This window comes from Poromitra crassiceps (genome assembly GCF_964638095.1).
Source record: "Poromitra crassiceps genome assembly, chromosome: 10".
NCBI lineage: Eukaryota > Metazoa > Chordata > Actinopteri > Beryciformes > Melamphaidae > Poromitra > Poromitra crassiceps.
The window spans coordinates 42809612-42822111 of record NC_139631.1 but is presented as its reverse complement, the minus strand read 5'-3'; the positions used below and the strand labels follow the sequence as shown (position 1 = coordinate 42822111).

The 12500-nt window shown below is 48.5% G+C and overlaps 1 protein-coding gene across 2 annotated transcripts in view; it reads left to right on the top strand.

Moving 5' to 3' along the window:
- The window catches only part of LOC310783315 (disintegrin and metalloproteinase domain-containing protein 9-like), a 138188-nt gene that overhangs the window by 13138 nt on the left and 112550 nt on the right, over positions 1–12500 (top strand). For both annotated transcript variants that reach the window (XM_083644153.1, XM_083644154.1), the window contains exon 2: positions 8973–9079. In XM_083644153.1, coding sequence (XP_083500279.1) covers positions 8973–9079 — 107 coding nt within the window. The remainder of the gene's footprint in view (positions 1–8972; positions 9080–12500) is intronic.

Sequence of the window (12500 nt, the reverse complement as noted above, 5' to 3'; positions counted from 1 at the left end):
GGGATGCAGCGGTTTCCGGTTTGAAGGTATACCGGGGTTTGAAAAAGCCACGGTATCAAAACCACTAAATTTTGCCGTCATACCTTCTCCACGGTATCAGCTGTTTCCCTGAGAGAAAGTGCCCAGGTCCCTTGCAGAGACAGAGTGCAGTTACGCGGCCCCTCCCCCCTGCTGCATGTGTGTGTAGACTAGAGCAATCAGTAGCTGGCAGACCGCAGCTATCATCATCAAGGAGTCGTCATTGTTGTGAGTGGCCGCGTGACAATGGCTGCCAGAGAGGTGAAGAACCCCCCAAACTTTTTCCCCAGTCAAAAAAGGACAAAATCGGTAGTGTGGGACTATTTTGGTTATCAGAAAAACGGATGGCCAGGGCTTACAGGAGGAAGGACAGCCAACATGCAAGACATGCAGGCGAAGAGTGGCTGCACTAGGAGGCAATAGCCTACCTCAAACATGATAGCCCATCAACACCAGCCGTCCTCATTTGCAAAATTCAAGGTACTTAACGTTGTCTTGCTTCATCATACATCACATCGGACATAACGCTAAACCATTTCCACCGGCAGGTTTGAGGAGTAGCTAACATTAACGTAAGATAAACACTCATGACTCATCATAGGCTATCGTTAACATGGCTAATTAGCATCAGCTGACTAACGTTAACGTAACGTTACTTCTTGACTGAGTGATCACGTCTTGTGTAGGCCAGGCTGGCCAGCGCCTCGTTATCAAAAACATATTGCACTGAAGAAGTAACGTTCAATAATGTAGAAACTGACTCCTCCAACCTGCCAGTGAATTGAGGCACAAACAGTGTGTGTGTGAGAGAGAGAGAGAGAGGGGGAAAAGACAAGCGCTCAGCACAGGGGCAGAGGCTAATGTGTGAGACAGAGGGAGAGGGGTGTGTGTGAGTGGGGGTGTGCGCCATCAACGTGAAACAATCATTTGTGTCCAGTGCAGTCAGTGTCCATCCGATTTTTACAAAAGATAAGCATCTATTTGATATTATGTGTTTTAGTTTTACATAAAATTAGATTAAATAAATCGTCATTTATGATAAGTAAGAATAGTACCGTTATATATCCAAGCACACACACATTCGCAACAGTTAACTGTCATTACAGATGTAGGTTACATTAACATGTATTTTTTCTTTTTTTAGGCTAGCAGTAGTACTGGCACCAGCGGAGGGGTATCCACATCAACAGCTGCAGAGACCAGCCAACAATTCAACATGCATTTGCCTATGCACCCAAATCCAAACATGCCAAATAATTAAATTATGCTGTGGCATACTTCATTGCCAAAGATATTTTTGTCATCATGGTCCCCATTCAACTATCATTTTGTTCATGGTAAAAAATTGTATGTTTTTTTTGTGCCATATTTGACAAGAATACATAAAGGTCCGCGATACCGTGATACCGTGAAACCGTGGTAATTTTCTCCAAGGTTATCATACCGTCAAAAAATCATACCGCTGCATCTCTACCCATGACAATATGTTACTCTGTCATCTGTGCTGTCTGACCAACTGACAATCTGTTACTCTGTCATCTGTGCTGTCTGACCAACTGACAACCTGTTACTCTGTCATCTGTGCTGTCTGACCAACTGACAATCTGTTACTCTGTCATCTGTGTTGTCTGACCCACTGACAACCTGTTACTCTGTCATCTGTGCTGTCTGACCAACTGACAATCTGTTACTCTGTCATCTGTGCTGTCTGACCAACTGACAATCTGTTACTCTGTCATCTGTGCTGTCTGACCAACTGACAATCTGTTACTCTGTCATCTGTGCTGTCTGACCAACTGACAATCTGTTACTCTGTCATCTGTGTTGTCTGACCCACTGACAACCTGTTACTCTGTCATCTGTGCTGTCTGACCCATGACAATATGTTACTCTGTCATCTGTGCTGTCTGACCAACTGACAATCTGTTACTCTGTCATCTGTGCTGTCTGACCAACTGACAATCTGTTACTCTGTCATCTGTGCTGTCTGACCAACTGACAATCTGTTACTCTGTCATCTGTGCTGTCTGACCAACTGACAATCTGTTACTCTGTCATCTGTGCTGTCTGACCAACTGACAATCTGTTACTCTGTCATCTGTGCTGTGTGACCCACTGACAATCTGTTACTCTGTCATCTGTGCTGTCTGACCAACTGACAATCTGTTACTCTGCTATCTGTGCTGTGTGACCCACTGACAACCTGTTACTCTGCTATCTGTGCTGTGTGACCCACTGACAACCTGTTACTCTGCCATCTGTGCTGTCTGACCCACTGACAATCTGTTACTCTGTCATCTGTGCTGTCTGACCCACTGACAATCTGTTACTCTGCCATCTGTGCTGTCTGACCCACTGACAATCTGTTACTCTGTCATCTGTGCTGTCTGACCAACTGACAATCTGTTACTCTGCTATCTGTGCTGTGTGACCCACTGACAACCTGTTACTCTGCTATCTGTGCTGTGTGACCCACTGACAATCTGTTACTCTGCTATCTGTGCTGTCTGACCAACTGACACTCTGTTACTCTGTCATCTGTGCTGTCTGACCAACTGACACTCTGTTACTCTGTCATCTGTGCTGTCTGACCCACTGACAATCTGTTACTCTGTCATCTGTGCTGTCTGACCCACTGACACTCTGTTACTCTGTCATCTGTGCTGTCTGACCCACTGACAATCTGTTACTCTGTCATCTGTGCTGTCTGACCCACTGACAACCTGTTACTCTGTCATCTGTGCTGTCTGACCCACTGACAATCTGTTACTCTGCTATCTGTGCTGTCTGACCCACTGACAATCTGTTACTCTGTCATCTGTGCTGTCTGACCCACTGACAATCTGTTACTCTGCTATCTGTGCTGTGTGACCCACTGACAATCTGTTACTCTGCTATCTGTGCTGTCTGACCCACTGACAATCTGTTACTCTGTCATCTGTGCTGTCTGACCCACTGACAATCTGTTACTCTGCTATCTGTGCTGTCTGACCCACTGACAATCTGTTACTCTGTCATCTGTGCTGTCTGACCCACTGACAATCTGTTACTCTGCTATCTGTGCTGTCTGACCCACTGACAATCTGTTACTCTGCTATCTGTGCTGTCTGACCCACTGACAATCTGTTACTCTGCTATCTGTGCTGTCTGACCCACTGACAATCTGTTACTCTGTCATCTGTGCTGTCTGACCCACTGACAATCTGTTACTCTGCTATCTGTGCTGTCTGACCCACTGACAATCTGTTACTCTGCTATCTGTGCTGTCTGACCCACTGACAATCTGTTACTCTGCTATCTGTGCTGTCTGACCCACTGACAATCTGTTACTCTGTCATCTGTGCTGTCTGACCCACTGACAATCTGTTACTCTGCCATCTGTGCTGTCTGACCCACTGACAATCTGTTACTCTGTCATCTGTGCTGTCTGACCCACTGACAATCTGTTACTCTGTCATCTGTGCTGTCTGACCCACTGACAATCTGTTACTCTGTCATCTGTGCTGATGGTCCCATCAGCTAACAAGAGACAAAAGTGAAAGTCAAATGATTGCTTTATTTGTTTGTCTTTCTCCTTTTGAAATGCGCTCTGACAACGCTGTTAAACTGTTTGTTGTTGCGTTGCACCACATCACCTGGAGGAGTTATTGCCTCCTTGTGAGGTTGTGTGAACATGTGTGTGTGCGCCTCCACTCTGCTTCATCATGCAGGCTGACTCCACCATGAAGGAAGAGTCCATTCATCTGTAGAGCGCGGGGGTCATAGATCGAAAAGGATTGAGGTGTTTTGGGCCCTTTTGCACGTAATTGTGAGGTTTATTCAGTTAGAATAGTGACAATTGTATATGTTGTTTCAGAGTTTTTTCATTCTCAAATACACTACTGCCGCATGCGCTAGGACGTGTCATCAGTGATGTTATCTGGGGTCGTTAGGTGTTTCGGGTCTGTCAACATCATACACCCTCGCCCAGTAGACCCAGCCGAGGCCAATTAAGACCCCGACTCACGTCCCAGAAGCCGCTACGGATCAGCCTTACTACTCTATCTGCAACGTTGCCCGCGGGAGGGGTAAAAGAGAACCCAATCCGCTGCAATAGAGCTAGTGCTACTCCGCAGTATTGGCCCTTCGGTGCATGGAGGATCTAGGCTCTGTGGGTTTCTCCCGGCCGTGCTCCTCCTTCGTCTCACCAGACCCCCCTCATGACAAAGGCAATCCAGAGGCTGAAGGGATGCCTCAAGGACGCCTCAAGAGGGCCTGTGCGCTGCACGTCATTTACCTGCGTCGAGCACCTCGCTCTAGCCTGGAGGACCCCAGGCCGCGCCGATCTTGCGCAGATTTTCAGGAGGCTAATCCGTAGCGTTTGTGGATTTCTCCCTCACGAGAGAGCCAAGATGGGGTGCTAATCCCATCCCGTACCGGGTTGCCGTCTCTCCGGCCGTCAACTGTCTCTCCAGCTCGTCACCAAACTATACTTGGTTGTCACCTAGTCTTTCCTAAGTGTCACTGGCCAGAGGCAAGCCAGGGTTCTACATTCTCAAATACACTACTGCCGCATGCGCTAGGACGTGTCATCAGTGATGTTATCTGGGGTCGTTAGGTGTTTCGGGTCTGTCAACATCATACACCCTCGCCCAGTAGACCCAGCCGAGGCCAATTAAGACCCCGACTCACGTCCCAGAAGCCGCTACGGATCAGCCTTACTACTCTATCTGCAACGTTGCCCGCGGGAGGGGTAAAAGAGAACCCAATCCGCTGCAATAGAGCTAGTGCTACTCCGCAGTAAATCTATAGCTGTCTGAGTCCCCTTTTAGTTGATAGCACCAGGCAGCTTAATTGAACCCCTGGTTGTCACAAAATCCCACGGCACACCTGGACCTGTCTCACTGCACACCTGGACTTGTCTCACTGCACACCTGGACTTGTCTCATGGCACACCTGGACCTGTCTCACTGCACACCTGGACTTGTCTCACGGCACACCTGGACTTGTCTCATGGCACACCTGGACTTGTCTCACGGCACACCTGGACTTGTCTCATGGCACACCTGGACTTGTCTCACGGCACACCTGGACTTGTCTCATGGCACACCTGGACTTGTCTCATGGCACACCTGGACTTGTCTCACGGCACACCTGGACTTGTCTCACGGCACACCTGGACTTGTCTCACGGCACACCTGAACTTGTCTCATGGTGGACGGCACACCTGGACTTGTCTCACGGCACACCTGGACTTGTCTCATGGCACACCTGGACTTGTCTCACGGCACACCTGGACTTGTCTCATGGCACACCTGGACTTGTCTCATGGCACACCTGGACTTGTCTCACGGCACACCTGGACTTGTCTCACGGCACACCTGGACTTGTCTCATGGTGGACAGCACACCTGGACTTGTCTCACGGCACACCTGGACTTGTCTCACGGCACACCTGGACTTGTCTCATGGCACACCTGGACTTGTCTCATGGTGGATGGCACACCTGGACTTGTCTCATGGTGGACGGCACACCTGGACTTGTCTCACGGCACACCTGGACTTGTCTCACGGCACACCTGGATTTGTCTCATGGCACACCTGGACTTGTCTCATGGTGGACGGCACACCTGGACTTGTCTCATGGTGGACGGCACACCTGGACTTGTCTCATGGTGGACGGCACACCTGGACTTGTCTCACGGCACACCTGGACTTGTCTCACGGCACACCTGGACTTGTATCATGGCACACCTGGACTTGTCTCACGGCACACCTGGACTTGTCTCATGGCACACCTGGACTTGTCTCACGTCACACCTGGACTTGTCTCATGGTGGACAGCACACCTGGACTTGTCTCACGGCACACCTGGACTTGTCTCATGGCACACCTGGACTTGTCTCATGGTGGACAGCACACCTGGACTTGTCTCATGGTGGACGGCACACCTGGACTTGTCTCATGGTGGACGGCACACCTGGACTTGTCTCATGGCACACCTGGACTTGTCTCACAGCACACCTGGACTTGTCTCATGGTGGACAGCACACCTGGACTTGTCTCATGGCACACCTGGACTTGTCTCACAGCACACCTGGACTTGTCTCATGGCACACCTGGACTTGTCTCACAGCACACCTGGACTTGTCTCATGGTGGACAGCACACCTGGACTTGTCTCACGGCACACCTGGACTTGTCTCACGGCACACCTGGACTTGTCTCACGGCACACCTGGACTTGTTTCATGGTGGACGGCACACCTGGACTTGTCTCACGGCACACCTGGACTTGTCTCATGGTGGACGGCACACCTGGACTTGTCTCACGGCACACCTGGACTTGTCTCACAGCACACCTGGACTTGTCTCACGGCACACCTGGACTTGTCTCACAGCACACCTGGACTTGTCTCACGGCACACCTGGACTTGTCTCACGGCACACCTGGACTTGTCTCACGGCACACCTGGACTTGTCTCATGGTGGACGGCACACCTGGACTTGTCTCACAGCACACCTGGACTTGTCTCACGGCACACCTGGACTTGTCTCACAGCACACCTGGACTTGTCTCACGGCACACCTGGACTTGTCTCACGGCACACCTGGACTTGTGTCATGGTGGACGGCACACCTGGACTTGTCTCACGGCACACCTGGACTTGTCTCACGGCACACCTGGACTTGTCTCACGGCACACCTGGACTTGTCTCATGGCACACCTGGACTTGTCTCATGGTGGACGGCACACCTGGACTTGTCTCACGGCACACCTGGACTTGTCTCATGGTGGACGGCACACCTGGACTTGTCTCACGGCACACCTGGACTTGTCTCATGGTGGACGGCACACCTGGACTTGTCTCACAGCACACCTGGACTTGTGTCATGGTGGACGGCACACCTGGACTTGTCTCACAGCACACCTGGACTTGTGTCACAGCACACCTGGACTTGTGTCATGGTGGACGGCACACCATTTGGGAACCACTGCTCTATCCTTTATATAAAAGGGAGTAAGTGGGTCCTGCAATTTTAGTCACGTTTTCTGTTACACTCGGCACAATTCTGATGTCACTGATGATGTCATAGACAAGGTCATAGACATTGTGACATCATCGTCTATGACATCATCAGTGACATCATCACTGATGTCACTCGAGCAATTGTGGTTTTTGGTTACACACTCGGGCAAATGTGACATCACTGATGATGTCACAATGTCTATGACAATTGTGCGCTGCGCATGCCAATAGAGGAGACGAGGCCACGCGGCAGCTGAGCTGCGGGCGAGGCCGCGTAGCGGGCGAGTTGCGTAGGCGAGCCTAGAAGTCGATGCCTAGTATGGCTGAAATGACAAATATATTAACTTTCCATCCACGTCCATGGCGTCCGCCATTTTCTGAAAATGTCACGAGTTTGTGAACTGGAAGCTTTCAGAAAATGTCCACTTATCATGTGGTGAATAAATACCACATGAGGGGGCGTTCAATTATTAGACTGTCTCTGGGTTTGAGGACATGATGTCATCACCAGCCTCCACCCAGCCAATCACTTCCTCTCTCTGAAGTCCTGCTTCCTCCTTCAGTTAACCAGATGTAACGCTTAGAAAACAGGCTCGTTCCAGTGATTGACAGATGGTCTGTCCATTCCTGGACCAATAGCAGGCCTCAGCCTCTCTGGCTGCTCCGCCTCCAAATCATGTCAACCTGCCGTACACCTGAACACGAGGCTTGGCTCTGAGGCAGGAATCAAACCAGCAACCTTTCAACTGCCTGGGTACTGTCTGGGCAGCAGGCACACACACACACACACACACACACACACACACACGCACGCGCACGCACGCACACACACACACACACACCACACACACACACTGAGTACATTCCCTGAATGAGGCAAACAGACATCAGCTAAACCGGCAGTAATGTTCCTACAATGGATTTACATAACAGAGAGAGAGAGAGAGACAGAGAGAGAGAATGGAGAGAGAGAGAGAGAGAGAGAGAGGACAGAGAGAGAGAGAGAGGACAGAGAGAGAGACAGAGAGAGAGAGAGAGAGAGAGAGAGAGGACAGAGAGAGAGAATGGAGGGAGAGAGAGAAAAAGAGAGAGAGAGAGGACAGAGAGAGAGACAGAGAGAGACAGAGAGAGAGAGTGGAGGGAGAGAGAGAGAGACAGAGAGAGAGACAGAGAGAGAGAGTGGAGGGAGAGAGAGAGAGAGAGAGAGAGAGGACAGAGAGAGAGAGAGATAGAGATGGCAGAGAGAGGTCAGACTAATGAGACTATTAGGGAAAGGACAAGAGAGATATACCTACCTGTGTGTGTGTGTGTGTGTGTGTGTGTGTGTGTGTGTGTGTGTGTGTGTGTGTGTGTGTGTGTGTGTGTGTGCGTGCGTGCGTGCGTGCGTGCGTGCGTGCGTGCGTGCGTGTGTATCTGTGTATGCCTGTACGCACACATACACGTATATATCCTTTCACATGTTATTATGCTTTCACCATCATGCAGCATTTGGCTGATGCTTGACCTTTGTGTAGCCATGTTGACCTCCATGTTTGAGTCATCTGTGAAGCAGAGATGATTGAGACGGTGTGGTTAGAAGGTGTTGAAGGTATCTCCACGCAGCATCGTGGGAAAGAGCATAGTAGACAGTTCCAGGTCTGCCTCTGACGATCGTTTGGTGAAGGAAACCTGCCAGATCGAAGGTGAACTGAGTTTCAAGATGACATCAGGCGTGGGGGCTTTTCTTTGTGCTTAACCTGTGAGCTACGTGGTGAAGCTCTCTCTGTGTTCAGGGCTTTTTCAGACTCTGTCTTCCTGTGGAAGACGGTTGTAAGAATACAACAATCATTTCACTTTGAAAGTCAAGCCGTTAATAAATGCATGTTTTGCTACATGTTGTCGGGGCTGAACTCAACCCTGCTGTTCACATGTTTAGATCTCTAATGTCCTTCCTGTTTCCTCCTGCAGGCTCCGCCTCCCAGCAGACCGCCCACTTCTCCTCTTATCAGCTGACAGTTCCGCGACCATTAGGAAACAAGCAGAGGCGGGACGTGGACGGTGCTCCACCCAATCAGGTGCCATGATTTCATTTCTGTGGTGTCTGGTTTTCTCTTCCCTTCTCTCTCCTCTCCTCTCCTCTCCTCTGCTTTTCTCTTCTCTTTCCCCTTTTATCCAGTGAAATTCTAATCTTTCGTATACATTTATAGACAAGTTTCCCCGCGCTGCCCTAGGGCGGCGCCATAGCAGCCTTATATGTCCCCGGCTTCCGGTTGAGTCCACATTGCGTCCACAGAGCAGCGAGCACATCAGAAGGCAGCAGCCGAAATATCCAAACTTTTTTACAACGATCGCTAACATCAGCTACACTAACGTTAGCAGACGTTATTAACAATGGGTCATTGGAGGCCGATTTCGCAGCAAGAATATTTAATTGGTCGTTATTGAAACAGACAAGATGCATGCATGCTCCTATAGCCTATCTATCTGCATTTGCAGACACTCATGAACCCATATCTTCTGGACATTGCCTTGATGAAAAAGCAATGTAGCGTTAGCTAAAAGTAATAAGTGCGACAGTGTCAGTGCAGACAGCGCACAACTTGAATCTCCAGCAATAGGCTACGCACCTTAATCTCTCCCATTCCACACCTGGCACCTGCGTCAGCTCTCCTGCACTCGTTCTCAGCTCCCATGTGGCTTTATTTGTGGTAAGCATTTTGATTCATCTCCTCATCATACGAGCGTCGGGCAACAAGCGTAGGTAAAAAGGCTTTTTACCTCCGCTAAATTGACAGCCTACGTCGGGTCTCTTTCGCTTTTGACGGCGGCAGACACGCTTCTGTTTCTTTGCTGCCGTCTTGCTGGCCTCGGCTGAAGTAGGCTACGTGTTGCGTGATCTCGATTTAAAAAAAGGACTGGCCTAGCAAGGGATGTCTGTTTGTAGATGAGCACACGACCTACTTTGTTGCTGTGGAGATATTGGTACGCTTCGGAGCTTTTGAGATTGTTCATCGCGTTGCCGTCCACCGCCATTGATTCCTCAAAATACGCTATAATCCTGCCTGTAGTTACGTTCGGCCATTTACACATATTATCTTCCCATGTGTCCACTGTCAACGGGTGTGTGGGATAGACACTCTTTCATTAGATAGGAGACTTGCAGAATGATCCCAAGTTTGCATTTTTTCTGCGGTCGCTATGGCTACTACGCTAGTACGTTACGCTTCTCTGTATTCACAAACACCGGAAGAGACAGACATATCGCGGCCGAGTCCGGAAGCAAACCGGAAGTGCCCAGGGAACTTGTCTATATGCCCCCCCCCCCCCTCTCTCTCTCTCTCTCACACTCATGCACGCGCACACACACACACACACACACACACACACTAGGGTTGTTGATTTTTTTTTTTTTTTTTTTTGATTATTAGTCGATTTCCATAAATATATTTAAAAAATATATTATTATTATTATTATCATTTTTACATACGGCGAATCTCGTCTGTCTTGCAAAACAAATCCTTTTAAATGATGAAAGTTTTCTGAGTCTGGATCTGCAGTGCATTCAACGATGCTTCTCCTCCCTCCCCTCTCCCTCTCTCCCTTCACACTCAACTCTGTAGTTCTCGCCTTGAGGCGGAGACGTTTATAGTCTGGCAGTGCCAGTGTGCTGGAAGCTTGTTGGTGTCGACGGCGGGTCTGACTCTGTGAGACTAAAGTGGAGCAATGAGCATTATAGAGAGCTGCAGGAATGAGTCCGGAAAACATGGATGCTAACACTTCCGGGTTCTTCACTGTTTCTGTCTATGGGATTTTTGAATGGGTTTTTGGCGCGATGCTTTAAATAAGGTCTCTGGGCAACGCAAGCTTAATCAAACGTGAACCAGTGTTCAGCGGGATAATCTTCACACATGAGGACCACTTTCATGAGTTTTGAAGCTTTTACGTGCCGTTAAAAGGGTGGCTAGCTAGCAAACGGCTAAATGAGACTACACTGTCGAGTCGACGGGGATATTATACGTCATCACGCCAAAGGGCAAACACGGAAATTCTCTTTCCCTCGCCGTTCAGTCACACAGCTATTGCCCACTCGCTCTTTCAAACTACATTTATTAGTAAAACACACGCGCTATATCAGTGCACAGCAGCGCACACACTGACACACACAACACTCAGTCCCGCCCAGCCGCCCCATTAGCCAATAGCATTTTAGAGAAATGTGATGTACCTCTAGACTGACCAATCAGAAGCAGTTAAAGACAGTAGCAACACTAGCAAGTTAGTTTGTCACACCACGTGTGGAGCTGTTTGACAGTGTAACCAAACTATGAAGTGACAGGTCAATATTCTTTGTATGCCCAGATTTAACCCCGGGATACAATTAATTGCGTCGGGAGATAATTTACAGGACAGTGCCGTGCAGATTTTAATTAGCAGGTTTTTGATGAATAATAGTTGCCAGTTGGTTTATAGTTATGTTTAATAAACGTATTTATTTTATTTGTGTGTGTGTGTGTGTGTGTGTGTGTGTGTGTGTGTGTGTGTGTGTGTGTGTGTGTGTGTGTGTGTGTGTGTGTGTGTATGTGTGTGTGTGTCTCTAAGTGATGGTTAACTAATTGGGTGCATGTTCCCCGTCCCACACATCGACATATAACATTATTTTTCATATTTATATATCTCAATGGTCCCACACACTGCTCTCTGTCAGCTCACAGTAACATGGTCCCACACACTGCTCTCTGTCAGCTCACAGTAACATGGTCCCACACACTGCTCATGAAAGTGGTCCTCATGTGTGAAGATTATCTCGCTGAAAAATGAAATAAGTTCCGCACACTGGAATTAGGATGCTCCCGGTCACTTTATTAACGTTTCGTTCAAACAGAACTTCATCAGAAGATTATCTCGCTGAACACAGGTTCGCTTTTGAATAAGCTTGCGTTGCCCACAGACCTTATTTGAAGCATCGCGCCAAAAACCCATTCAAAAATCCCATAGACAGAAACAGTGAAGAACCAGGAAGTCCGGGACTTCCGCGTTGCGACTACAAAAATACGTCATCCCTGCGGTACTCTATACCTTCCCAAACTCTCCTCATTTCCACAGTCTTTCGTCTTGCTGCCCTCAGCCTCTGGTGGAATAAAATCCATCTCCTTGATCAGCCAACAATACGGCCATTTTTAATTGTTTGAGAGAGCAAAAAGACGGGTGGACTAGAAAAATAAAAAACATTTACCTTTTTTATCAGTTTAATTTTTAATTTTTAATGAATTAAAAATTAATAAAAAAAAATAGAGTAAAAATCGATTATTAAAAATAATACACACACACACACACACACACACACACACACACACACACACACACACACTCACACTCTCTAGTTGTCTCCCTCTCTCCCTCCCTCTCTCCCACACACTCTCTCGGCTCTCTGCTTCTCTCTCCCTCTCTGTCTGTTTCTCTCTCTCTCTCCCTCTCTGTCTGTTTCTCTCTCTCTC